Source organism: Bos mutus, chromosome 24 (assembly GCF_027580195.1).
Source record: "Bos mutus isolate GX-2022 chromosome 24, NWIPB_WYAK_1.1, whole genome shotgun sequence".
NCBI classification, from domain to species: Eukaryota; Metazoa; Chordata; class Mammalia; order Artiodactyla; family Bovidae; genus Bos; species Bos mutus.
The window spans coordinates 20371658-20399515 of NC_091640.1; the positions used below are offsets into that span (position 1 = coordinate 20371658).

At 41.3% G+C, this 27858-nt stretch overlaps 1 protein-coding gene across 2 annotated transcripts in view; it reads left to right on the plus strand.

Annotated features, from left to right (window-relative positions):
• The window catches only part of TPGS2 (tubulin polyglutamylase complex subunit 2), a 62607-nt gene that overhangs the window by 14005 nt on the left and 20744 nt on the right, over positions 1–27858 (plus strand). For both annotated transcript variants that reach the window (XM_070361549.1, XM_070361548.1), the window contains exon 2: positions 5188–5267. In XM_070361549.1, coding sequence (XP_070217650.1) covers positions 5188–5267 — 80 coding nt within the window. The remainder of the gene's footprint in view (positions 1–5187; positions 5268–27858) is intronic.

Sequence of the window (27858 nt, forward strand, 5' to 3'; positions counted from 1 at the left end):
AGTGGTCACATAGAGTACACTCCTTCCTCAAGTGGTGAAATGCTACAATATGTGTGCAGTGTTTCTGCCCAGGGAAGCTGGCCTAAGACCCAAATTCTAGGGGTTTTATTGGGGGCCACTCATGTAGGCAAAACAATCAGCCTTTTGTTGTTACCAACCCTTTTGCGTTGGGCACCAAAAAGGGTCTTCCTGCCCAGTATCATTAGAGCCAGTAGGATGAGACCAAGTTTGGTCAGAAGCAAAGGCAAGTTTTATTTGATCAAAGAATGGAAAGAAGCCAGCTCACACTCTAGAGTATAACTCAGCCAGGGGTGGGGCTGCTTTGTAGAGTTCTTGTTGGGGAGGGTGAGTGGAGTACTCACCAGGCTGCACCACTTTGCTGTTTAGATCTCAGTGCTGGTTGCACACTCTCTGTGGAGGTCTAAAGTCCATGGGGCCCCGGAAGAGTCCAATGCACCTTAGCAACTTGGAGACTCAGACACAGTAACCAAACAACAAACTACTTCAAAAGTGGCAATTGAGTTTTTTTGGACTCTTTGTATCTTCTGTTTAGAATTTGCCCCAACTGCACAGTTTGATAAGGGGTAACCTAGATAGCATATTAAAAAGCAGAGACATTACTTTGCCAACAAAGGTCCATCTAGTCAAGGCTATGGTTTTTCCAGTAGTCATGTATGGATGTGAGAGTTGGACTGTGAAGAAAGCTGAGCACTGAAGAGTTGATGCTTGTGAACTGTGGTGTTGGAGAAGACTCTTGAGAGTCCCTCGGACTGCAAGGAGATCCAACCAGTCCATTCTAAAGGAGATCAGCCCTGGGTGTTCCTTGGAAGAAATGATGCTAAAACTGAAACTCCAGTACTTTGGCCACCTCATGCAAAGAGTTGACTCATTGGAAAAGACCCTGATGCTGGGAGGGATTGGGGGCAGGAGGAGAAGGGGACGACAGAGGATGAGATGGCTGGATGGCATCACCGACTCAATGGGTGTGAGTTTGAGTGAATTCCGGGAGATGGTGATGGACAGGGAGGCCTGGCGTGCTGCGATTCATGGGGTCGCAAAGAGTCGGACACGACTGAGCGACTGAACTGAACTGAACTGAATGATTATATAATAACTGCATCTTGCTCAAGGACATTTTTCTTCTTCTTAACAAGAACCTTCTGACTAATCTTACCTTAAGATGTATGTTGTGAGAGTGGATCTGGTAAGACCTTTCTATTGTTAGTTCTAATCTTGTTCATTTAAAATGTATGTTGTGGGAATGGTTCTGATAAAAGTATATAAGGCCTTGATAAGAGTAGCAAGTGAACCCCTCTCTCCCCCTTCTGATGTCTATGTCAGAAGCTTTTTCTGTCCTTTTTCACTATATAATAAAACTTCTGCCACACAAAAGCTTTGAGTGATCAAGCCTGGTACCTGATCCCTGAAGCTAAATCTTCTTTGGAGATCACAAATCCAGCATCATTCACTGTTAGCTATCATCTTGGGGGCTCTGCAGATGACACCACCCTTATGGCAGAAAGCAGAGAGGAACTAAAATGCCTCTTGATGAAAGTGAAAGAGGAGAGTGAAAAAGCTAGATTAAAACTCAACATTCAAAAAACTAAAATCATGGCATCTAGTCCCATCACTTCATGACAAATAGATGGGGAAACAGTGACAGACTTTATTTTCCTGGGCTCCAAAATCACTGCAGATGGTGACTGCAGCCTTGAAATTAAAAGACGCTTGTTCCTTGGAAGAAAAGCTATGACAAACCTAGACAGCATATTAAATAGCAGAGACATTACTTTACTGACAAAGGTGTGTATAGTCAAAGCTGTGGTTTTTCCAGTAGTCATATGTGGATGTGAGAGTTGGACCAAAAAGAAAGCTGAGTGCTGAAGAATTGATGCTTTTGAACAATGGTGTTGGATAAGACTGGATAAGACTCTTGAGAGTCCCTTGGACAGCAAGGAGATCAAACCAGTCAATCCTAAAGGAAATCATTCCTGAATATTCACTGGTAGGACTGATGCTGAAGCTGAAGCTGCAATACTTTGGCCACCTGATGCAAGGAACTGACTCATTGGAAAAGACCCTGATGCTTGGAAAGAATGAAGGCAGGAGGAGAAGGGAATGACAGAGGATGAGATGGTTGGATGGCATCACCGACTCAATGAACATGAGTTTGAGCAAGCTCCAGAAGTTGGTGATGGACAGGAAAGCAAAGAGTCAGACACAACTGAGCATCTGAACTGAGTCAGATACTACTTCTCATGTCACATTAATAATAAACCATACACAACTTGTTATTGCTATTATTTCTAAATATACTCATGATTTTTTGGTTATCCCTGTTATGATGATTTATAATAAATATATATTTAGACTTTGTCACTATTTCAGGCACAGAGTTCCTAAAACCCCTGAAATTTCCTAAGTGATAAAAGAAGGTGCCTTTTGTTAATGAGGTGACTGGAAAGCCCTTGGGTAACCTAAAGATGGGTCCAGTTCCCAAGGGAACCAACCAGGATTAACGGGTTGGAACTTTCACTCCTCCACCTGATTTACATGGAGGGGAGAGAGTCTGGAGGTTGAGTCATTTGCCAATGGCCAGTTATTTAGTCAAGCATGCCTGTGCAATGAAGCCTCCATAAAAAACCAAAAGAGTGCAGGGAGTTTCCAGTCTGGTTAACCAGACGCTTCCTCATGCCACTGTGCCAGGCCCCAAACTCAGCAAGGACAGAAGCCCCTTTGTTCAGGACCCAGCCCTACACATCTTATCTCCCTGTTGATCTGTAATATCCTTTAAAATAAACCAGTATTCCAGTGAGTAAATGGGTTTCCTGAATTCTGTGAGCCCCTGTATCAAACTCATCAAACCCAAGGGAAGGATCATAGGAACTCCTAATTTATAGCCAGTCCGTCAGAAGCACAGATAACAACCTGGACCTGCAGTTAGCATCCGAAGTAAGGGCAGGCTTGTGGAAATGAGCTCTTGTGGGATCTGAGGCTTTCTCCTGGTAGAGTCAGGATTGAGTTGAATTGTAGAACACTCAGCTGGTGTCTGAGAATTACTTGGTGGTGTGAAGAAAACTTTCCCTCATGTTGGAATTAACTACTAAGAGAAAACAGTAGGCTTGGTACCTGCACCTGTGGTCAGAGATTTAGTTCTGTGAAATAATTAATGTAATATATCTGAACCTGTTTCCTTATCTTTAAAATAATGATGCCTGCTCCACATGATTGTTGAGTCAGTGAGATAACTCATATCAGTCCCCAGAAATACAGCATTATACAAATGGAATTTACTGTGTGGCCCTGTCTTCTTCACCCCCAGTATTTCCTCCTTATCAGTGCTGAAGTATTGGATAGCAGACTCTCTGCAGTGGGCACTTCCTAAGCAACTTGTTATATGAAAGTTTTTAAAGTCAGCATGTTGAACAGTTGTCCTATCCTGGAGATCTACAAAGATTAAAAATGATATGTTGTCATCTGTGCTACATTACAGCAGTTCTGTCTGAGCCTGTAGCCCTTCCACACAGGTCTGTTACAAGCTGAAGAATGGTGTGTTTGTGTCTCTCTCAGCCTACTTACTGATAGTGTTGCTGTTGGCTAGGAATACCTGAGGCACTTACCTAGGCCTATACTACTTGGATGAGCCCCACAGAGATTTCCCACATTGAAGCTGATGTTGTGGTTGGACCAAACATTGTGGCTTTTGTTATGACTGAAGATATACCTCAGCAGCAACCATCGGGGAACCTTGAAAAAACACTTTTTTATTATACACAGGTTCTGGAGGGTACATGGTATGCCCACAGCCACACAGCCAGATAGCTGGGAGTGAGTGAGCAGACCTGGGTCTTTGCTTTTATTAGAGCCCCAGAATTGTGTGTCTAGGGTTTTGCAGGTTTACACTTTATTGGTGGACTTAAAACTTAAGAGGGGGAATTAGGACATCTGAAAGGAAAAGGTGGCTCATTCAAGTAGTCAGTTATCCAGGTTACCCAGGGCTTTCTAAAAGGGGAACTTTGTGAGTTGGGGGTGGCCTCATTCCTCATCTAGTTGTTTAGTTAGTATCTGTATCATACAACTGGCAATTTGTTTATTCAAGATGGATGTATTTGAAATGGATGCCTCAGCAAAACTTAATGTTAGGTACTTACATTATGTGTTTGTCCTCTTGTAGCCCTAGGCATTAGATTGCACTGTGAGTATAGTCAGATGACATCCCTATGTAACCAGCTGTGTTGTGGGCCAAGAATTCTGTATTCTTCGGTCTTAACTGCAGGTGGAGTAGTGGGTTGCCAAGACTAAGTAAAGCTAGACTCTGCATTTGTGTAGGATAATTGCTTTAATGGGCTATGCCAGGGGGCATGTAATGACTTTTGAACATATTCTTCATTTTTCAACTAGACCCATACTTGGAGTCAGAGGATTGGCTTTGTGGTTTAACCTCTCAACCTCGGTGTCCTTGCTGTAAAGTTGAATAATGGCATTTATTATCTACTGTCTTAGTTTTGGTGAGCAGTGCCAAATGAGACTACCCTTAAAGGGATAAAACAGTGTCTTCCATCCTAACCAGTCAGGGGCATAGCAAGGACTCACTCCAGGTCAAATGGCTTGAAGCTCACTGGTTTTCTACCACAGTACCGTGCTTCCCAACACATTAGAAAGAACCTTGAACAGAAGGCAGAAGAAAAATTGTGTATATGGTACTTTTCACTTTTCCAAAGTATCTTCATTTCCGTTTCCTCTTCTGTTTCTTCATTCCTGTTTTTGCTTCACTTATTGAGGAAACTATTACTGTAATTCTTGTCTTACTGAATGCAGAAGGAAGTGAACACTCATCTGAGGTCACACAGCTGGTGAATGCACAAAGCATGACTAGGACGGTGGAGTCCCGATTTCTCAGCTAGTGTATCGGGCTGTTGCTGCATCCCAAGATTTGACTCTTCTGAAAACCTGAGGAAAACTTTGCTATGTGGAAAGGATACTGGCATAATTATCACTAGAAGACTACATGGTCTTAGCTTATGGGACTGACTGCTTTTGAGGGACCAGCTGCTTTTATTACAGGGGTAACAAATGCTCCTTAGAGGGATCTGGTATTCCTAGAGCAGACTTCAACAGTTCATCAACCTTTCTGGGAGAAATATGTGAGAATGGACCAACTACTCTACTCTCTGCTTCCTCTTCCAGAATCATCCCCAGGTGTGACAGAGGTGACCATCATAGAAAAGCCACCTGCTGAACGTCATATGATTTCTTCATGGGAACAGGTAAGTGTCAATCTGTTGAATCCTCACCTCCCAACAAAGAGTGGTCAACTTAAATGTCCCTGAGAAGGAAAGACTGGACAGGAAACTTTTTCTTATCTCAGGCCACAGCCTTCAAGTTAGAGTTCATCTTTCTCTCTGTTTCTGTTCAGGGCTTTTAACGCTCCCTTGCATTCCATACCATCTCCCCAACACAGAGCATCTCCTCTGAGCCCATCTTAAAGAGGCAGTGGAACATTTGAAGTTGTATATATACACGGCAAAGCTGAAAATCCAGCAAGGAAAGAAGGAATTAAATATTCATAAGTATGCTGGGCAGAACGTGGTTAAGTGTTGCAGAGAAGTACTAACCAGATTAATAGCGAATGCTTTCCAACCCTCCTCTAAACTTTCATTCATTCATTTATTCAGTAAAAGATTTAACCTCCTAAAATGGGCCAGGCATTGTGCTTGATGTTGAGTCCTAGAGATTCAAGGGTAATCAATAAAGAACACAGTTTCCTACCTCTTGATCTTGTCTGAGACATAGTATAAGTCATCCCAAGTATAATTACAAAGCAGATCAAGCTCTGTGAAATAAAGGTTAAGGGAGCATTGTCAGGAGGCCTGACCTAGTCTGGAGGTTGCAGAATATTTTTCCCAAAGAAGTTATGAGAAGTTTTTAACCAGATAGATGAGATATGTGAAGAAGATGCTTTGAGCCTGTGTGAAGGCTTCAAGATAGGAAGGATTACATTTTTGAGAGCATAAAGAGGGTCCATGTGGCTAGAGCACAGGAGAATGAGGGAGAGAGATAGACAAGGACCAGGACATGCAGGGCTTCTCAGATCATTAGGATTTTGTTCTTTACATTTACCAAGGGAAGCCACTGAAATGTTTTAAATAGAGAAGTCATATTTCTGTTTTGGAAAATAACTGTGGCTGAGTAGCAAGCAGCAAATGGATCTGACTAGGGAGCACAAGGTCACCTTGTCACTGAGTGAGTGCTGCTGCCATATCAGGTAAATTATTTCATTTAATCCTCATAATAACCCTGGCAAGATCAGTGTCCATATCTCTGTGTTATATATGAAAAATCTGAGGGTCAGAGAGGTCAAAGAATTTGTCCTGGGCCACATAGCTACCAAGTAGCAGAGCCTATATTGTCTGCCTCTAAGCACATGCCCTTTCTGCTCTACCAGACTACCCCTCCTACGGAAGGCAACACTATGTCAGCCTTGCCCTCGCCAGCCAAGCAGCCCCCAGGAATGTGGGCATGGTCAGTCCCTGCGAAGAGCTCCCACCCTCCCAGGGCTGAGCAGTGGCTTCACTGGCATATCAGTAGTTGCTATTAAGGTTTCTCTCCATGACCTCTGCTCAGCAGCACCTCAGCTCTTAGCATGGACTCACTCAGCTTCCACTCCCATTTTTACTCACATTACCTAAGAGAAAATGAAATTCCAGAGCAACGTCTACTGTTAAGCTCTTACTAGCTGATTGTGCTGGCACAGCTGTGGCTCTGCCAGCCAGGCCTGTAGACTTTGTGGATTACATCCCTTCTTATTCTTAAAAGGTTTGAGTCAGGCCTTTAGGGAAAACTGCCTTGGGACTCTGTAAGAATGAGAACTTAAGTTTTTCTGTCTGCTGAAGAGGAGATTCCTAGCTTAGAAACCCAGGTTCATAGGTCAGGATGGGAGGATGAGAGGACAGGAATGCATTTTCTGGGGTGGAACACCATTAAAGCTGTGTCATTATGTCACTTATTTATTGAGGTAGTTTTTGAGGCATTGTCTTCCTGTGTCTTATACTGGATATTTCCCAGAATTCTCTAAGATGACTTGGTGCATTTGTTCCAGTTTTACCTATGATATCATGGTTTATTCATTTGTAGCATGCCTTCCATGACTGCTTTTTATATCTAGTGACACTGGGAACTAATCTGCCTCCTGGAAAATGCAACTTTTGGGGGTTCCCACTTAGCTTAGACTGATATTGAGGAGAATACAGTTGTAGAGCTGGATAAATAGCCATCAGCAGACTGGAAGAATTAAAGGATATGCACGAGAGAAATAGATTTTTAACCAACTGAGATAGCCAATAGAACATTTTCTTCAGACATATTGAGTTGGGGGAAGTTTTGCAGTAATTGCAGCATACAGGCTCAGTAGTTGTGGTTCACAGGCCCAGTAGCTCTGAGGCATGTGGAATCTTCCCAGACCAAGGGTTGAACCTATGTCCTGTGCATTGGCAGGCAGATTCTTAATTCCCGGACCACCACGGAAGTCCCTGGGTTTTTTGTTGTCGTTGTAGTTATTGAGTAGTGTGAGCTCTTTGTATACTTTGGAAATTAAGCCCTTGTTAGTCGCAGCATTTGCAAATATTTGCTCCCAGTTTGTACCTAAGTTGTCTTTTCTTTTTTTTTTTTTAATTTTATTTTATTTTTAAACTTTACAATATTGTATTGGTTTTGCCAAATATTGAAATGAATCCACCACAGGTATACATGTAATACACCACATTAACAAATTGAAAAATAAAAACCATATGATTATCTCAATAGATGCAGAGAAAGCCTTTGACAAAATTCAACATCTATTTATGATAAAAACTCTCCAGAAAGCAGGAATAGAAGGAACATACCTCAACATAATAAAAGCTATATATGACAAACCCACAGCAAACATTATCCTCAATGGTGAAAAATTGAAAGCATTTCCTCTAAAGTCAGGAACAAGACAAGGGTGCCCACTTTCACCATTACTATTCAACATAGTTCTGGAAGTTTGGGCCACAGCAATCAGAGCAGAAAAAGAAATAAAAGGAATCCAAATTGGAAAAGAAGAAGTAAAACTCTCACTATTTGCAGATGACATGATCCTCTACATAGAAAACCCTAAAGACTCCACCAGAAAATTACTAGAACTAATCAATGATTATAGTAAAGTTGCAGGATATAAAATCAACACACAGAAATCCCTTACATTCCTATACACTAATAATGAGAAAACAGAAAGAGAAATTAAGGAAACAATTCCATTCACCATTGCAATGGAAAGAATAAAATACTTAGGAATATATCTACCTAAAGAAACTAAAGACCTATATATAGAAAACTATAAAACACTGGTGAAAGAAATCAAAGAGGATACTAATAGATGGAGAAATATACCATGTTCATGGATTGGAAGAATCAATATAATGAAAATGAGTATACTACCCAAAGCAATTTATAGATTCAATGCAATCCCTATCAAGCTACCAATGGTATTCTTCACAGAGCTAGAACAAATAATTTCACAATTTGTATGGAAATACAAAAAACCTCGATTAGCCAAAGCTATCTTGAGAAAGAAGAATGGAAGTGGAGGAATCAACCTACCTGACTTCAGGCTCTACTACAAAGCCACAGTCATCAAGACAGTATGGTACTGGCACAAAGACAGAAATATAGATCAATGGAACAAAACAGAAAGCCCAGAGATTAATCCACGCACATATGGACACCCTATCTTTGACAAAGGAGGCAAGAATATACAATGGATTAAAGACAATCTCCTTAACAAGTGGTGCTGGGAAAACTGGTCAACCACTTGTAAAAGAATGAAACTAGAACACTTTCTAACATCATACACAAAAATAAACTCAAAATGGGTTAAAGATCTAAACGTAAGGCCAGAAATTAAAAAACTCCTAGAGGAGAACATAGGCAAAACACTCTCCGACATACATCACAGCAGGATCCTCTATGATCCACCTCACAGAATATTGGAAATAAAAGCAAAAATAAACAAATGGGACCTAATTAAACTTAAAAGCTTCTGCACAACAAAGGAAACTATTAGCAAGGTGAAAAGACAGCCTTCAGAATGGGAGAAAATAATAGCAAATGAAGCAACTGACAAACAACTAATCTCAAAAATATACAAGCAACTCCTACAGCTCAATTCCAGAAAAATAAATGACCCAATCAAAAAATGGGCCAAAGAATTAAATAGACATTTCTCCAAAGAAGACATACAGATGGCTAACAAACACATGAAAAGATGCTCAACATCACTCATTATCAGAGAAATGCAAATCAAAACCACTATGAGGTACCATTTCACGCCAGTCAGAATGGCTGTGATCCAAAAGTCTACAAGCAATAAATGCTGGAGAGGGTGTGGAGAAAAGGGAACCCTCTTACACTGTAGGTGGGAATGCAAACTAGTACAGCCACTATGGAGAACAGTGTGGAGATTCCTTAAAAAACTGGAAACAGAACTGCCTTATGATCCAGCAATCCCACTGCTGGGCATACATACTGAGGAAACCAGAAGGGAAAGAGACACATGTACCCCAATGTTCATCGCAGCACTGTTTATAATAGCCAGGACATGGAAGCAACCTAGATGTCCATCAGCAGATGAATGGATAAGAAAGCTATGGTACATATACACAATGGAGTATTACTCAGCCATTAAGAAGAATTCATTTGAATCAGTTCTAATGAGGTGGATGAAACTGGAGCCTATTATACAGAGTGAAGTAAGCCAGAAGGAAAAACACCAATACAGTATACTAAGGCATATATATGGAATTTAGAAAGATGATAACAATAACCCTGTGTACGAGACAGCAAAAGAGACACTAATGTATGGAACAGTCTTATGGACTCTGTGGGAGAGGGAGAGGGTGGGAAGATTTGGGAGAATGGCATTGAAACATGTAAAATATCATGTATGAAATGAGATGCCAGTCTAGGTTCGATGCACGATACTGGATGCTTGGGGCTGGTGCACTGGGACGACCCAGAGGGATGGTATGGGGAGGGAGGAGGGAGGAGGGTTCAGGATGGGAGCACATGTATACCTGTGATGGATTCATTTTGATATTTGGCAAAACTAATACAATTATGTAAAGTTTAAAAATAAAATTAAATTAAAAATAAATAAATAAATAAAATAAAATAAAAAAAGAAAGCTGTGGTACGTATACACAATGGAGTATTACTCAGCCATTAAAAAGAATTCATTTGAATCAGTTCTAATGAGATGGATGAAACTGGAGCCTATTATACAGAGTGAAGTAAGCCAGAAAGAAAAACACCAATACTGTATACTAACACATATATATGGAATTTAGAAAGATGGTAACAATAACCCTGTATACGAGACAGCAAAAGAGACACTGATGTATAGAACAGTCTTTTGGACTCTGTGGGAGAGGGAGAGGGTGGGAAGACTTGGGAGAATGGCATTGAAACATGTATACTATCATGTATGAAACAAGTCGCCAGTCCAGGTTCGATGCACGATACTGGATGCTTGGGGAACACATGTCTTTTCCTTTTGTTTATAGTATTCTTTGCTATGCAAAAGCTTTAATTTTGATTAGGTTTCATTTGTTTATTTTTGCCTTGGGATACCTCAGAAAACATTGGTATGATTTATGTCAGAGAATGTTTTGCCCATATTCTCTTCTAGGAGTTTTGTGATGTCGTGTCTTATAGTTTTAAGTCAGTAACCCATTTTGAGTTATTTTTTGTGTATGATCTGAGGGTGTCTCCTAACTTCACAGATTTACATGCAGCTGGTTGTTCCCCTTCTCCAACACCACTTGCTGAAGAGACTATCTTTCCCCATTTTATATTCTTGCCTCCTTTATCAAAGATTAATTATCTATAGGTGTGCGGTTCATTCTAGGCTCTCTATTCTATTCCATTGATCCATATATCTGTCTGTTTTTATACCAGTCTCACACTGCTTTGATTACTATAGCTTTTTAGTATTGTCTGAAGCAAAGAAATAGAGGAAAACAACAGAATGGGAAAGACTAGAGATCTCTTCAAGAAAATTAGAGATACCAAGGGAACACCTCATGCAAAGATGGGCTTGATAAAGTACAGAAATGGTATGGACCTAACAAGCAGAAGATATTAAGAAGACGTGACAAGAATACACAGAAGAACTTTACAAAAAAGATCTTCATGACCCAGATAATCACAATGGTGTGATCACTCACCTAGAGCCAGACATCCTGGAATGTGAAGTCAACTGGGCCTTAGAAAGCATCACTATGAACAAAGCTAGTGGAGGTGATGGAATTCCAGTTGAGCTATTTCAAATCCTAAAATATGATGCTGTGAAAGTGCTGCACTCAATATGCCAGCAAATTTGGAAAACTCAGCAGTGGCCACAGGACTGGAAAAGGTCAGTTTTCATTCCAATCCCAAAGAAAGGCAATGCCAAAGAATGCTCAAACTACCGCACAATTGCACTCATCTCACACGCGAGTAAAGTAATGCTCAAAATTCTCCAAGCCAGGCTTTAGCAATATGTGAACCGTGAACTTCCTCATGTTCAAGCTGGTTTTAGAAAAGGCAGAAGAACCAGAGATCAAATTGCCAACATCTGTTGGATCATGGACAAAGCAAGAGAGTTCCAGAAAAACATCTATTTCTGCTTTATTGACTATGCCAAAGCCTTTGACTGTGTGGATCACAATAAACTGGAAAATTCTGAAAGAGATGGGAATACCAGACCACCTGATCTGCCTCTTGGGAAACCTGTGTGCAGGTCAGGAAGCAACAGTTAGAACTGGACATGGGACAACAGACTGGTTCCAAATAGGAAAAAGAGTACGTCAAGGCTGTATATTGTCACCCTGCTTGTTTAACTTATATGCAGAGTACATCATGAGAAACGCTGGGCTGGAAAAAGCACAAGCTGAAATCAAGGTTGCTGGGAGAAATATCAATAACCTCAGATATGCAGATGACACCACCCTTATGGCAGAAAGTGAAGAGGATCTCAAAAGCCTCTTGATGAAAGTGAAAGAGGAGAGTGAAAAACTTGGCTTTAAAGCTCAACATTCAGAAAATGAAGATCATGGCATCCAATCCCATCACTTCATGGGAAATAGATGGAGAAACAGTGGAAACAGTAGCTGACTTTATTTTTCTGGGCTCCAAAATCACTGCAGATGGTAATTGCAGCCATGAAATTAAAAGACGCTTACTCCTTGGAAGGAAAGTTATGACCAACCTAGATAGCATGTTCAAAAGCAGAGACATTACTTTGCCAACAAAGGTCCATCTAGTCAAGGCTATGGTTTTTCCAGTGGTCATGTATGGATGTGAGAGTTGGACTGTGAAGAAAGCTGAGCACCAAAGAATTGATGCTTTTGAACTGTGGTGTTGGAGAAGACTCTTGAGAGTCCCTTGGACTGCAAGGAGGTCCTACCAGTCCATCCTAAAGGAGATCAGTCCTGGGTATTCATTGGAAGGACTGATGCTGAAGCTGAAACTCCAATACTTTGGCCACCTCATGTGAAGAGTTGACTCATTGGCAAAGACTCTGATGCTGGGAGGGATTGGGGGCAGGAGGAGAAGGGGACAACAGAGGATGAGATGGCTAGATGGCATCACCAACTCGATGGACATGAGTTTGAGTGAATTCCAGGAGTTGGTAATGGACAGGGAGGCCTGGCGTGCTGCGATTCATGGGGTCGCAAAGAGTTGGACATGACTGAGCGACTGAACTGAACTGAAGTCTAGAAAGGTTATGCCTCCTGCTTTGTTCTTTTTCCCTAGGAGTGCTTTGGCAATTCTAAATCTTTTATGGTTCCATATAAATTTTAGAACTATTTGTTCTTGTTCTGTATAAAATGTTTTGGGTAATTTGATAGCGATCAGATTGGATATGTGGATTGCACTTGGGTAGTATAGCCATTCTAACCATTTTAATTCTTCTAAACCAAGAGCATGGGATAGCTTTCCAGTTTTTTGAATCATCTTCAGTTTCCTTCACTAATGTTTTATAGTTCTCAGCATATAAGTCTTTCACTTTCCTGATGAGGTTATACCTAAGTTTTTTTTTTTTTTTTTTCGGATGTGACTTTCAAAGGGACTGTTTACATTCCCTTCTCTGGTATTTCATTGTCTGTTTAAAGAAATGCAACTGATTCCTGTGTCCTGCTACCTTGCTGAATTTATCAATTCCAGTCTTGTTTTGTGTGGTCTTTAGGGTTTTCTGTATATAGTATCATGCCATCTGCATATAATGACAATTTTATCCCTCCCTTACCAATTTGAAATGGGCTTCCCAGGTGGCAGTAGTGGTAAAAACCCACCTGCCAGCACAAGATGTGAGAGATGCAGGTTCAATCCTTGGGTCAGGAAGATTCCCTGGAGGAAGGCATGGCAACCCACTCCAGTATTCTAGCCTGGAGAATCCCATGGACAGAGGAGCCAGGCAGGCTACAGTCCATAGAGTCGGACAGAGTCAGACATGACTGAAGTGACTTAGCAAGCACCAGTTTGAATTTTAATTCTTTTCCTTGTCTGATTGCTCTGGCTAGGACTTCCAATACTGTGTTGAATAGAAGTAGTGAGAATAGGAATCCTTGTCTTCTTCCTGAATTTAGTGGGAATGCTTTCCGGTTTTCACTGTTGAGTATCGTACTAGCTGTAGGTTTGTCGTAAATAGCTTTATTATGTTGAAATATATTCCCTCTGTACCCACTTTGGTAAGAATTTTTATCATAATTGGATATTTAGTTTCACTGAATGCTTTTTTTTATCTGTTGAGATGACTGTGTGGTTTTTGTCTTTCCTTTTGCTGTGTAGTGTATCACATTGATTCATTTGTGTATGGTGAACCGTCCTTGTATGATTTAATCCTTGGATGAACCCAGCTTTGTTGTGGTATATGATCTTTTTTATGTATTACTGGATCTGGTTTGCTAATATTTTGTTGAGAATTTTTGCATTTATATTCATCAAAGATATTGGCTTATAATTTTCTCTTCTTTTTGTACTGCCTTTGTCTGGTTTTGGTATCAGATGATGGTGACATCCTAGAATGTCTTTGGAGTGTTCCTACCTCTTCGATCTTTTGGCAGTTTGAGAATTATCTGTGTAAGTTCTTCCTCGCATGTTTGGTAAAATTCGCCCGTGAAACCATCTGGCCCTGGACTTTCTTGTAGGGAGTTTTTTGTTGTTGTTGTTAATTACAGATTCTATTTCACTTCTAGTGATTGGTCTGTTCAAATTACCTATTTCCTCTTGATTCAGTTTTGGTGGGCTATGTGTTTCTAGAAAGTTGTCCATTTCTTCTAGGTTGCCAAATTTGTTGACATATGGTGTTCATATAATTGACATATAATTGTTCTCTTATAGTTTTTTTTTTGTCTTTCTGATGTATCATTTCTTATTTTGACTATTTGAATCTTCTCTCTTTTCTTCTTGTGAGCCTGGCCAGATATTTGTCAGTTTTGTTTAAACTTTCAGAGAACCAGCTCTTTGGTTCTCTTTCTATTGATTTTTTTCTATTGTTTTTTAATCTCTATTTCCTCTCTGATATTTATTATTTCCTTCCTTCTGCCAACTTTAAGTTTTGTTTGTTCTTCTTTAACTAGTTCTTTTAGGTGGTGGATTAGGTTGTTTGAGATTTTTCTTGTTTCTTAAAGTCCTGTATTGATATGAAATTTCCTCTAAGAACTGCTTTTGCTGCATCCCATAGATTTTGTATAGTTTTTCATTGTCATTTGCTTCAAGGTATTTTAAAAAATTTCTTCTTTAATTGTTGACCTGTCAGTTTTTAAATAGCATATTGTTTAGTCTCCGCATAACTTTTTTTTTCTCATTTCTTTTTCTGTGGTTGAGTTCTGGTTTCATACCATTGTGGTTGAAAAGATACTTCAAATAATTTCTGTACTCTTAAATTTGTTGAACCTTCTTTTGTGCCCTAGGGTGTGATCAGTCCTAGAGAATGTTCCATGTGCACTTGAAAAGAATGTGTATTCTGCTTTTTTGAATGTAATGTCCTGGAAATATAAATTAAGTCTAACTGTTCTATTTTGTCATTTAGGATCTCTCTTACCTTGTTGACTTTCTGTCTCAAAGATCTGTCCATTGATGTGAGTGGGGTGTTAAAGTTCCATACTATTATTGTATTCCCATCAACTTCTCCCTTTACATCTGTTAGTATTTTTATGTATTTCAGTGCTTCTATATTGGGTGTTTGGGCACTAAAATTACTTCAGATGGTGACTATAGCCATGAAATTATACGATGATTGCTTCTTGGAAAGAAAGCTGTGACAAACCTAGACATTGTGTGACAAAACAAAGACATCACTTTGCTGACAAAGGGTCAAGGCTACGGTCTTTGCAGTGGTCATGTACAGATGTGAGAGCTGGACAGTAAAGAAGGCAGAACACTGAGGAATTGATGCTTTCAAACTGTGGTGCTGGAGAAGACTCTTTCAGAGTCCCTTGGACAGCAAGGAGAGCAAAACAGTTAATCTTAAAGGAAATCAACCCTGAATAGTCTTTGGGAGGACTGATGGTGCTGAAGCTCCAATACTTTGGCCGCCTGAGGCAAACCCCTGATTCATTGGAAAAGACCCTGATGCTGCGAAGGATTGAAGGCAGAAGAAGAGGGTGACAGAGGATGAGATGGTTGGATGGCGTCACTGATTCATTGGACATGAACTTGGGCAAACTCTGGGAGATGGTGAGGGACAGAGAAGCCTGGTGTGCTGCAGTCTGGGGAGTCACGAAGAGTCGGACACAACTTGGCGACTGAGCAGCAGGATCATATTGGGTGTGCAAGGAGTCAGGCACTACTGAGCATGAGCATTCAGTACATATGTTGGGTACACATATGTAAACGAGTATAATATCCGATCCTTGTATCAATCCTTTTATCTTAATGTAGTGTCTTTCTTTATCTTTCTTTGTAGCCTTTGATCTAAAGTCTATTTTACCTGATAGGAGTTTTATGACCCTCACTTTCTTGTAATTTCCATTTGCACGAAATGTCTTTTTTCTTCCCCTCACTTCAGTCTGTGTTTGTCCTTTGCCCTAAAGTGGGTCTCTTGTGGACAGCATATTGTAGTCCCTTGTTTTTTTTATTTAATATGCCACTCTCTGTGTCTTGACTGGAGCATTTAGCCTATTGACATTTAAGATAGTTATTGATAGATATGTTTTATTGCCATATTAAACCCTATTTTCATGTTTTTATATTTTATATTTATATTTTCCTGATTTTATATTTCTTTGTCCCCTTCTGTTTTTTCTTTTGTAGTTTTATGATTTTCTTTTGTTTTACATTTATGTTCTCTTCTCTTTGGTTTTTGTGAATGCATTGTATGTTTTTGCTTTGTAGTTACCCTGTTTTCAAGTTTGTTAAGTCTTTCTTGTACTTACTTGCCTTAAACTTATAGTCATATAGACTCAAACACATTCTTGGAAAAAAAAATCTACATTTTCTTACTCTTATTTCCCACATTTTATGATTTTGATCCTCTTTTACATCTTCATATTCATCATTTTGCTGTTCATTGTGTTTATCACTTTCACAGAAATTTAATTTATTTTTTAAATCAGTGTACTGGCTTATTTAAGTGATTTATTCTTTCCTTAGATTCTTACTACTTTATTTAGAGAAAATCTTTTAATATTCCATTTAGGATAGGTTTAGTATTGCTATATTCTTTGAATTTTTGCTTATCTGAGAAATCCTTAATCTCTCTTTCTATTCTAAATGATAATCCTGTTGGGCAGAGGATTCTAGATTGCAGATTTTTCCCTTTCAGGACTTTAAATATATCTTGCCCCACTCCCTTTTGGCCTGCAGCTGTTTCTGTAGAGAAATCAGCTGGTAGCCTTATTGGGGTTCCCTTATAATTAACTCTTTGTTTTTCTCTTGCTGCCTTTAGAATTATCCCTTTAACTTTGGCCATTTTTATTATGTCTTGGTGTAGGTCTGTTTGCATTTACCTTGTTTGGGACCCTCTATGCTTCTTATACCTAGATATTGTTTCCTTCTTTATGTTTGGGATGTTTTCAGTCACAGTTTGTTCAAATACATTTTCAATCCCCTTTTCTTTATCTTTTCCTTCTGGGATTCCTATTATGTGTACATTGGCATGCTTCATATTATCCCATAGGTCTCTTACATTGCTTTCATTTTTTTAAAATTTGGCTTTCTGTCTGCTGTTCTGACTGGTTGATTTCCATTATTCTATCTCCCAGATCATTTATTCATTCTTATGCATTATTCATTCAGCTTTTCATTACCTTTAGCTCAGCTTTTGTCTGTGAGTGAATTTTCTAATTTTTCTTGGCTCCTCCTTATAGTTTCTAGTTTCCTTTTACAGTAATCTGCATTTCTCTCAATAGTCATTCTTAACTTCTTCAGTATTTTTATTATCTTCTTTTTGAACTCATTGTGTATTAGAATGATGAGGTCTGTTTCATTGCTTGTTCTTTCAGGAGAATTCTCTTGATATTTTATTCGAGAGTGGTCCTCTTCTTCATTTTGCTTATATTTCTCTTGATATATGAGTTTGCTGCTGCTAAGTTGCTTCAGTTGTGTCCGACTCTGTGCGACCCCGTAGACAGCAGCCCACCAGGCTCCCCTGTCCCTGGGATTCTCCAGGCAAGAACACTGGAGTGGGTTGCCATTTCCTTCTCCAGTGTATGTGAGTTTAGGAGAAACAATTATCTGTTGTGGTCTTGGAGGGCTATTTTTATGGAGGAGCATCCCTATGTAGCCTGTGTAGGTTTAATATTTTTTGATGTGAGAGCTGTTTTTGGTGTTGATTCCTGTTGCCTCTTTCCTCAGTGTATGCTGGCCAGTGTGTTGTGGCGGCCAGAGCCTGCCCTGTATATTGGTCAGGGCTTCCTCCTTGCTCTGTGGTTGTCGCTGCCCTGTTGGGAGCTGGGTCTGTTCTCTCGCTGTTGGAGTAGAAGCCCCCAGATCCATTTCTGAGCTTTGGTAGGCGGTAAATGGAATTGGAGCACTCGCACTGGGAGAAGAGCCAGAGCTGTTCCCCCGTGAGTGTGCTTTGTCGTGTCACCTGTCACCTGTTCTGCTGCCTTACAAAGTGCACTGTTGCTGGCACTGCCCTGGGCCCCATCTCAACCTTGGGAATGCCAGCACCGACCCTGGTGCCCCCCAGGCATTGTTTCCACAGGACCACCAGCGCAAATCAACCAGGGTCAGGTCCCAGGACCACATTCATCACTCATCTGGAGCACAGCGGGAGCTACAAAGGCAGCTCAGACCCCCCTCCCTAAGTGCACATGCCCACAAAGCCCGTGACTGCCACACCCGTTCCAGCCATGGACACACCCAGTGTCTACTCTGAGGTCCTACCGGCACTGAATTTACAAAGCCAGTGGCAGAGGCATAAGATTGTGGCTTGCACAACCACAGGGTTAGATTTCAGCCCTACTTCCCAAGTTTCATGGCTTCTAAGGCTCAGCTATGGTTTTAGCCCCACCTCGGCAAGTGGGCAACCTGCTGGCATTTACTCCCACCACCCCCAAGATGGTGACTGGGCCACAAGAGCCTTTGGAGGCGGGAGCCCCTGAGGCAGCAGCTGGGAAGACATGTTTTCACAGGGCCCACAGCTGCGGGGCCAGTACACAGAGAAAGAGGCTATGATGTCAGCCTCGCCCCCTACTTAATGCTCCACATAACAGTGGTGCTTTGCTTCTGTTGCCCACCTGGGTTTCTTCTGTGAACACCCTCGGCTGCAGCTACACCCCCACGCTCCAGCCCTTTCAGGCTATCTCTGCACAGCCAACAGCCGTCCCCTTCCCGCATCCGTTCTCTACCCCCCAACTTCCAGTGCCAGCCCCACTCACACCAGCAGACCTGCATCTCAGGCTGGGACGCACAGGGCAGTGGTGCGGGCCCTCTGCAAGTCTTTCTCTGTGCTGCCTGGCGCAGCCTGATTGCTGGGTTCCCCTCTGAGCCTCTGAAGCTCGCTCTCTGTCCCAGCTCCTCTCCCTGCTGCTTAAGTGGCTTCATCCTGTGGGAACCTGTCCTCTTCCCCACCACACTCCCCCCACCAGGGGGTCAGGTCCCATCCTGCTCCCTCTCCTCTTTTCTTTTTTCTTACCCGGTTACACGGGGCTCTTTCATGTCCTCTCAGGGGTTTGAGGTCTTCTGGTAGTACTCAGCAGGGCTTCTGTGAGAACTGTTCCATTTGTAGATGTATTTTTGATGAACTTGTGGGAGGAGGTGAGTTCCACATGCTTTTACTCTGCTGCTGTCTTGTTTGGAGTTAGTGTTATAGAAAGATTCATCCACTTCTAATATTTCATGATTCTTTGTTGCAAATGTAGGAAGAAAAGGTTAAAACTAAAGCCTAAATGGCTATCTATATCTGCTGCAATCTCCTAAAATTAGAAAAAAAAAAGGACAAACCTCTTTTTATTTTAATGCATTTCACCATTTTGTTGTTGTTGTTCTTTAAACAACAGTTTCAATCTGCTTGGTTTTGTGCAGTTTTGTGATTCATGTTCCCTTTGCCTGCAAGCTGCCTTTTATAATGATGGACTTAGTGAAATGTCTGCACCAAGCATTTCATCTTTTGCACACTGCGAAGGCGTCTGCCTCTTAATTCTCATAGCATCCCAGGGTCAGGACAGTTCTGTTTTTAAACATTTCAGTGACATTTCATAGTTCCAGAGTATAGTACAATTCTTGATTGGTTAGACTTTTCAATTTCCAAATATAATTAAATTTACTAATGGTGAAACTATGGCCCAGGAGACCAAACAGTTTGGCAGAACATCATCCCCTCTCTTTTTAGCCTCACTTTTTCTACAGTCTTCAGGGTGGATTCTGAACCTTCTTCCAGATGTGTCCCTCACATGCCCCTGCTCTGAATGCATTGTAAGCATCCCAGATGGGAGAGAGCAGCCTAGAACACCCTTTCACCATGGTCCCTCACACTGAGTGCTCACTCTGCCCCCATAGTTCTTCTGTGACAGGTAAGTCCCCCTTCCACTCTCCAGTGCCTCCCTTCCTCCGTCTGGACCAGCAGCTGCCTGAGAGGGTCTTTCCCATCTCTTCAAAACTAAGAACAAAAATAAAACTTTCAACCTTACGTGTATTTTGAGAGGAAGACTGACGGTTGTATGGAGAAAGAGTGGCTGCCTCTCCTCTGAGTCTTCAGGAACTCAGCTCTGTCCCCAAACTTGGATACCCCAGCCACCAAGACAACAGGGTCCGGTTAACCAGGCCTTCCCCGTCTCCTTAGGAAGGAGTTTGAGAATGCACTGGAGTTCTCCGGGTATCTCACCCCATCCTTCCACAGCTCTTCCGGTTCTCTCCTCCCGGAGGAGAGTTTCAGTAGGCGCCGGTGTCCTCCCTGCCTGAGGTTTCCAGTTAGGTCTCAGTGCTCCGCATCAGTGGCCATTCTGGGCAGCCCTTCCTCTGCTTTTGTTGCCCATGGACTCATAGGAGCCTGCCCACTGCGGATAAGCACCTACGGAAGCAGTGATTTCCAATGTCTGGCTGTGGCTCTTTGCTGAACTGATCCTGCCTCCCTGGCCGCCCCCACCCCCTAGTGAAGTGGCCTCTGAAAGACAGGGAATGATGGGGCACAGGATTCTCAGAAGTACAGCAAGTGAGCAGGAGCGCATAGACGGGCTCAGGCAGTGCTCAGGAAGGCTCCAGGAATCAAGCTGATGACACCCAAAACATTAGAGTGGCTCAGTCTGTCCAGGTGATGAGGCAGTAAGACAGCTTGTGGTAGACTTTCTAGCAGCGCTTAAAGAAATTATTGTAAATAGTTTCCTTCTGCTGCTGCTGCTAAGTCGCTTCAGTCATGTCCGACTCTGTGCGACCCCAGAGACGGCAGCCCACCAGGCTCCCCTGTACCCGGGATTCTCCAGGCAAGAACGCTGGAGTGGATTGCCATTTCCTTCTCCAATGCAAAATAGCTTCCTTAGGAGGCGGGAAAAAATCAGAAGTTGGGAATTATGTAACTGAGTCATCACTGGGATACAGGGAAATTGCAGTCCCGTGGGGATGCCACTCTTACTGCACACACTGGTCAGCAGAGTTATTCTCCCTTCTTGACTTTCTCTCGGATCCTCTCTCATCCTTACCCTTCAACTGCCATTTGCTTTCTGCCAGTCTTCCTCCTTCCCCTTCTTTTTCATCCCCTAAAAATAGAGACTGACCCTAAATCTGGCAAGAGAACCCTTCTGAAGTGAGTAGATTTCTCCCTGCAGAAGAGCAGTCTCTTCCCACATTGTGCAGGAGAGAAATGGCACTATCTCTGAGTTGCTGGCCAGAGCATAGGAGCCACGCAAACGTGATGCCCCTGCAGCTCAGCCCCATGTCCACAGAACATACTTATCGCCTCCCACAGCCAGCCTCTGCCATGTGGAATCAGTTGACATCTGCAGGCTCTTTCATGTTTTTCTCCTTCATCTGCCCTCACTGAAGCACCTGAAAACTTCAGTTACTCAGCCAAGCATGAAGAGAGAAAGCAGTGATAATTAGGTCAGTCTTCTATATCACACTGCACATGATAAAGCACTCTTAAAATAATGATGTAATTAATAAATTTATTAACAAAATTAAAAAAAAATGTTTTAAGTAAAAATAAAAGTGGCTTCTGCACTAGAAGCCGCTCTCAGAAGGAAGGGCTGGAAGTACTGCAGGAGCTGCCACTTGGGCTGCCAGGCGGTAAGGTCCACAGCAAGGAGGAGGCACAGCTGAGGCCACAGTGATTTCTATGAAAACGAGAGAGCATGTTTACTGTCTTTTTGAACTTGGTCGGCTTGACATTTGCATATTTATGTGAGTATTTGAGATGTTTTAAACACTTTATTTCCAGAGAAGGCAATGGCACCCCACTCCAGTACTCTTGCCTGGAAAATCCCATGGACGGAGGAGCCTGGTAGGCTGCAGTCCATGGGGCCGCTAAGTTGGACACGACTGAGCGACTTCACTTTCGCTTTTCACTTTCATGCATTGGAGAAGGAAATGGCAACCCACTCCAGTGGTCTTGCCTGGAGAATCCCAGGGACGGGGCAGCCTGGTGGGCTGCTGTCTATGGGGTCACACAGAGTCGGACATGACTGAGGTGACTTAGCAGCAGTAGCAGCAGCAAACACTTTATTTCACTGTTTTTTTTTTTCTATTTTTATGAATTTTGAGTAATTCTTTAAAATACTAGTATAAAATAATACCAAAATTTATTTTTTGAGTGAAATAAATAGTGTGTCTTATAATCACTACTATTGAAATTCTCCAGCATAACTTAAAAGTGATCAGTGCTCGCAGACCTTCTCAGAAGGGATCTTACGGAATCTGGGTTGAGAAGTAGTTTCCTTGTGTCCACCACTAGATGGCACTGGTGACCAGCATCTCATACTGGATGCTGACCTTTGCGGATGACAGAAGGAGCAAGAACTTTGTCAGAATACTAATAACTATTGACTTCCTGTACTAGGGTGCCATGGGTCAGGAGAAAGGTATTTTGCGTGCACACTTTTCTCTAAGAAAGCACAGACAGTGTGCAATACTGGAGGCATTAGGAGAAAGCTGTAAACTCGAAATAACTTACTAAGCAGGAAAAAAAATGTTCAGTGCAAGGAGTCAGAGAATTCTTTATGTTACCCATCTCTGAAATTGAGAACTTGATGGTGAAGAGAGAAAAAACAAACAGAAACGATCAGAATGTGTGTTTTAGTTCTTAGATCAAGAAAATGAAAATCCTGTTTCTTTAAAATGACAGCTCTTGTATTGTTGTTTTTTAGTCACTAAGTTGTGTCTGACTCTTTTGTGACCCCATGGACTGTAGCCCACCAGGCTCCTGTGTCCATGGGATTTCCCAGGCAAGAATACTGTATTGGGTTGCCATTTCCTTCTCCAGGGGATCTTCCTGACCCAGGGATTGAACCCATGTCTCCTGCATTGACAGGCATATTCTTTACCACTGAGCCACCAGGGAAGCTATTGTGTTCTTAATAATTTAAAAACATTGCTTAAAATTACCTGCAAGCTTGAAGCTTGCCTCTCACATATAGTTCTTCAAGATACTATACCCTGAAACCGTAGTAATTACCCTAATGACCTAGTCTTCTCTCTCTGCCGGATTCCTAACTTCTCCCACCTCCAGTCTTTTATAGACTCAATCTTAGAGATTATTCTTAAACCTGGATTCACAGAGTTTGACAGTCAGGGTCACTCAGCTTGTTGCAGAATTGGGAAATAAATTCAGATCATCCTGTTACACTCAACTTCTTCACATATTGGGTGGTACCTGGAATTGACTGACAGTGTGACCTGAACAAACTTGATACAAGCAGTGTTCAGTATCACATCTCAAGAGGGTCCAGTAAGCAGAAAGTTTGGAAATTGCCCCGCTGCCTGTATCAACATGACAAGAAGAAAGAAAAGTAATTGGAGAACTCATCCTTCTGTGCTCAGTAGTCTGATTGGCTAGAAAAGACTGGCCAGATGCATGCAGAGGTGTGACTTAGGTAGAATTTAATGGGTGCTCCTAGTAACTCCTGAAAGGAATCACAGCTTTTTTTGGATGATTTGCTATTCATATGAAATATTTGCTTATATTCTATTGTGCTTCTTTTTAAGAACTTTCAGAACTATTAAATTCATTGCATTAAATGCTCTAGAAGTATATGGTTTTTACCTTAATCAGTTCTCACTGATCCAATAGTTTGTTTCAGGAAATAAGTTAATGTGCATGGTTCTGAAATTTCCAGAAGTGACTGCTTTGTTACAGCATCATCAGAACTGTAGGGTCCCTCTCACACCACGTTCCTGTAGGTGTTAAGGGTGCAGGTCTTTCAGCTCCTTGATGAAACTTATCCCCAAGTATTTCATTCGTTTTGATGCAATTGTCAATAAGATGGTTTTCTTAATTTCTCTTTCTGATAGGTGGTTATTCTTGTGTAGAAAAGCAACAAAAATTTTATATTGATTTGGTACCCTGAAGCTTTACTTAATTCATTTGTTAGTTCTAAATGTTTTTTGGTGGAGTCTTTAGGATTTTCTCTGTGTAATACCATGTCATCTGCCAATAGTGATAATGTTACTTCTTTTCTGATTTGGATGCCTTTTGTTTCTTTTTATTGCCTAATTTCTCTGCTTAGTATTTGCAATATTGTGTTGAATAAACTTAGCAGGAATGGCTATCCTTGTCTTCCTGATCTTAGCGGAACAGCTTTCAGCTTTTAACCCTTCAATATGATGTTTCCTGTAGGCTAACTTATGTTTCCTCTCTACCTACATGTTGAGAGGTTGTTTTTTTTTTTTAAATCATGAATGGATGTCTAATTTTGTGGAATGCTTTTTTGACATCTATTGAGATGATCATATGCTATTTTTAATGTTTATTTATTTTTTGCTGCATCAGGTCTTAGTTGAGGCAGGTGGGAGCTTGTATTGCAGCCCATGGGCTCTGTAGTTGCCGCGCATTGGCTCTCTAGTTGAGGCACATGGGCTCAGTAGTTGTAGTGTGCAGGCTGTTGCCCCATGGCATGTGGGATCTTGGACTTCGCTGGTGGCTCAGATAGCAAAGAATCTGCCTGTCAATGCAGGAGAACCAGGTTTGATCCCTGGACTAGGAAGATCCCCTGGAGAAAGGAATGGCTACTCACTCCAGTTTTCTTGCCTGGAGGATTCCATGGACAGAGGAGTCTGGCAGGCTACACAGAAAGGGGTCACAGAGAATTGGACACAACTGAGTAGCTAAGATTTCATATGTGAGATCTTAGTTTCCCAACAAAGGACTGAACCTGCGTCCCCAGCCCTGAAAGGTGGATTTTTAACCACTAGGCTACCAGTGAAAGTGAAAGTGACAGTCGCTCGGTACTAGCGACTTGTACTAGTTTTGGTCTTAGTTTATTCTTTTTTCTCTGGTTCCTTGAAGTGTAAAGTTGCATTGTTTGCTTGAGAACTTTCCTATTTCCTGATACAGGCACTTACGGCCATGAATTCCCTTCTAGAACTGCTTTTGCAGCATCCCATAAGTTTTAGTGTATTGCATTTCCATTTTTATTTGTCTCAGGATATTTTTAAATTTCTCTTTTGATTTCTTCTGACCATTGGTTATTCAGTGGCATGTTTTTTAAATTCCACATTTTTGTCAATTTTCCTGTTTCCTTCCTATAATTGAGTCTAGTTTCATACCATTGTGGACAGAAAAGATACTCAATATGATGTCAGTCTTAATTTTGTTAATAGTTTTGTCGCCTACCCTGTGATCTGTTATGACTGTTTCATGTACACTTGAGCAGAATCTGGATTCTGCTGATTTTCAGTAGATTATTCTGTAAATGTTATGTCCATCTTATCCATTGTTCCATTGTGTTGCTATTTCCCCTTTAGGTCTGTTAATATTTGCTTTATCTGTCTTGGAGGCATACATATTTATAAATGTTATATCCTGTTGTTGGATTGACCCCTTTATCATTATATACTGTCCTTCTTTGTCTCTTGTAGGACGGTTGTCTTATATAACTATCCCAGCTTTCTTTGATTCCCATTTATGTTCATCCCTTCACTTTTAGTTTATGTGTTATTACATCTGAAGTGAATCTCTTGTAGACGACATAGTTCCATAATTTGGCCTCCTTTCTTATTCACTCTTTGTTTTTTGATTGTAGAATTTATTTCACTTACATTTGAAATAATTGTTGATATATACTGCCTTACTGCTATTTTGTTCATTGTTTTCTAGCTATTTTATAACTCTTTTGTATTTTGTTCCTGTCTTCTCTTGCTTTCTTCCTTTGTGATTTGATGATTTTCTGTAATGGAGTGCTTAGACTCCTTTCTCTTTATCTTTTTGGTGTCTGCTGTAGGTTTTTGCTTTGTGCTCATCATGAGGCTTGTATTTAAATGTAACAATCTAAACTGATCACTGCTTGTTTGATGCATTTTAAAGCTTTACAACTTTACTTTCCCCACCACACATTTAAAAAGATGTCACAATTTACTTTTTTTCATCTTGTGGATCTGTTAACAAATTATTGCAGTTATAGTTACTTTTACTACTAAAATATAGTGTGCTTTAGTACTTTTAAAGTGTCCTGTGTGTGCATACTCAGCCACTTCAGTCGTGTCCAACTCTTTTTGACCCTGTGGACTGTAGCCCACCAGGCTCCTCTGTTCATGGGGATTCTGCAGGCAAAAATATTGGAGTGGGTTGCCATTTCCTCCTCTAGAGGATCTTCCCAACCAAGGGATTGAACCCATGTCTCTTGTCTCCTGCATTGGCAGGGGCTTCTTTACCACAAGCGCCACCTTTAGTACCTTTACTGTGGTTGTTTTCTACTTTGTCTTTTAAACTTCATGCTTTGTCTCTTAAGTGATTAACCCACTGCTGTGACAACATTATTCTGAATTTAACTATACTTTAACTTTTGCCTGTGAGATTTATATTGTCATATTTTTCCTGTTACCAATTATCACCCTTTGTTTCACTTTAAAGAAGACCCTTTAATATTTGTTGTTCTGTTCAGTTCAGTTCAGTTGCTCAGTCGTGTCTGACTCTTTGCAACCCCATGGACCACAGCACACCAGACCTCCCTGTCCATCACCAACTCACGGAGTCTACCCAAACCATGTCCATCAAGTTGGTGATGCCATCCAATCATCTCATCCTCTGTCGTCCCCTTTTCCTCCTGCCTTCAATCTTTCCCAGCATCAGGGTCTTTTCAAATGAGTCAGCTCTTCGCATCAGGTGGCCAAAGTATTGGAATTTCAGCTTCAACATCAGTCCTTCCAATGAATACCCAGGACTGATCTCCTTTAGGATGGACTGGTTGGACCTCCTTGCAGTCCAAGAAGACTCTCAAGAGTCTTCTCCAACACCACAGTTCAAAAGCATCAATTCTTTGGTGCTCAGCTTTCTTTATAGTCCAACTCTCACATCCATACATGACCACTGGAAAAACCATAGCCTTGACTAGATGGACCTTTGTTGGCAAAGTAATGTCTCTGTTTTTCAATATGCCATCCAGGTTGGTCATAACTTTCCTTCCAAGGAGTAAGCGTCTTTTAATTTTATGGCTGCTGTCACCATCTGCAGCGATTTTGGAGCCCAGAAAAATAAAGTCTGACACTGTTTCCACTGTTGCCCCATCTATTTGCCATGAAATGATGGGACCGGATGCCATGATCTTAGTTTTCTGAATGTTGAGCTTTAAGGCAACTTTTTCACTCTCCACTTTCACTTTCATCGAAAGGCTCTTTAGTTCTTCATTTTCTGCCATAAGGGTGGTGTCATCTGCATATCTGAGGTTATTGATATTTCTCCTGGCAATCTTGATTGCAGCTTGTGCTTCTTCCAGCCCAGCGTTTCTCATGATATACTCTGCATATAAGTTAAATAAACAGGGTGACAATATACAGCCTTGACATACTCCTTTTCCTATTTGGAACCAGTCTGTTGTTCCATGTCCAGTTCTAACTGTTGCTTCCTGACCTGCATATAGGTTTCTCAAGAGGCAGGTCAGGTGGTCTGGTATTCCCATCCTTTGCAGAATTTTCCACAGTTTATTGTGATCCACACAGTCAAAGACTTTGGCATAGTCAATAAAGCAGAAATAGATATTTTTCTGGAACTCTCTTGCTTTTTCCATGATCCAGCGGATGTTGGCAATTTGATCTTTGGTTCCTCTGCGTTTTCTAAAGTTCTGGAAGTTCATGGTTCATGTATTGCTGAAGCCTGGCTTGGAGAATTTTGAGCATTACTTTACTAGCGTGTGAGATGAGTGCAATTGTGCGGGTAGTTTGAGCATTCTTTGGCATCGCCTTTCTTTGGGATTGGAATGAAAACTG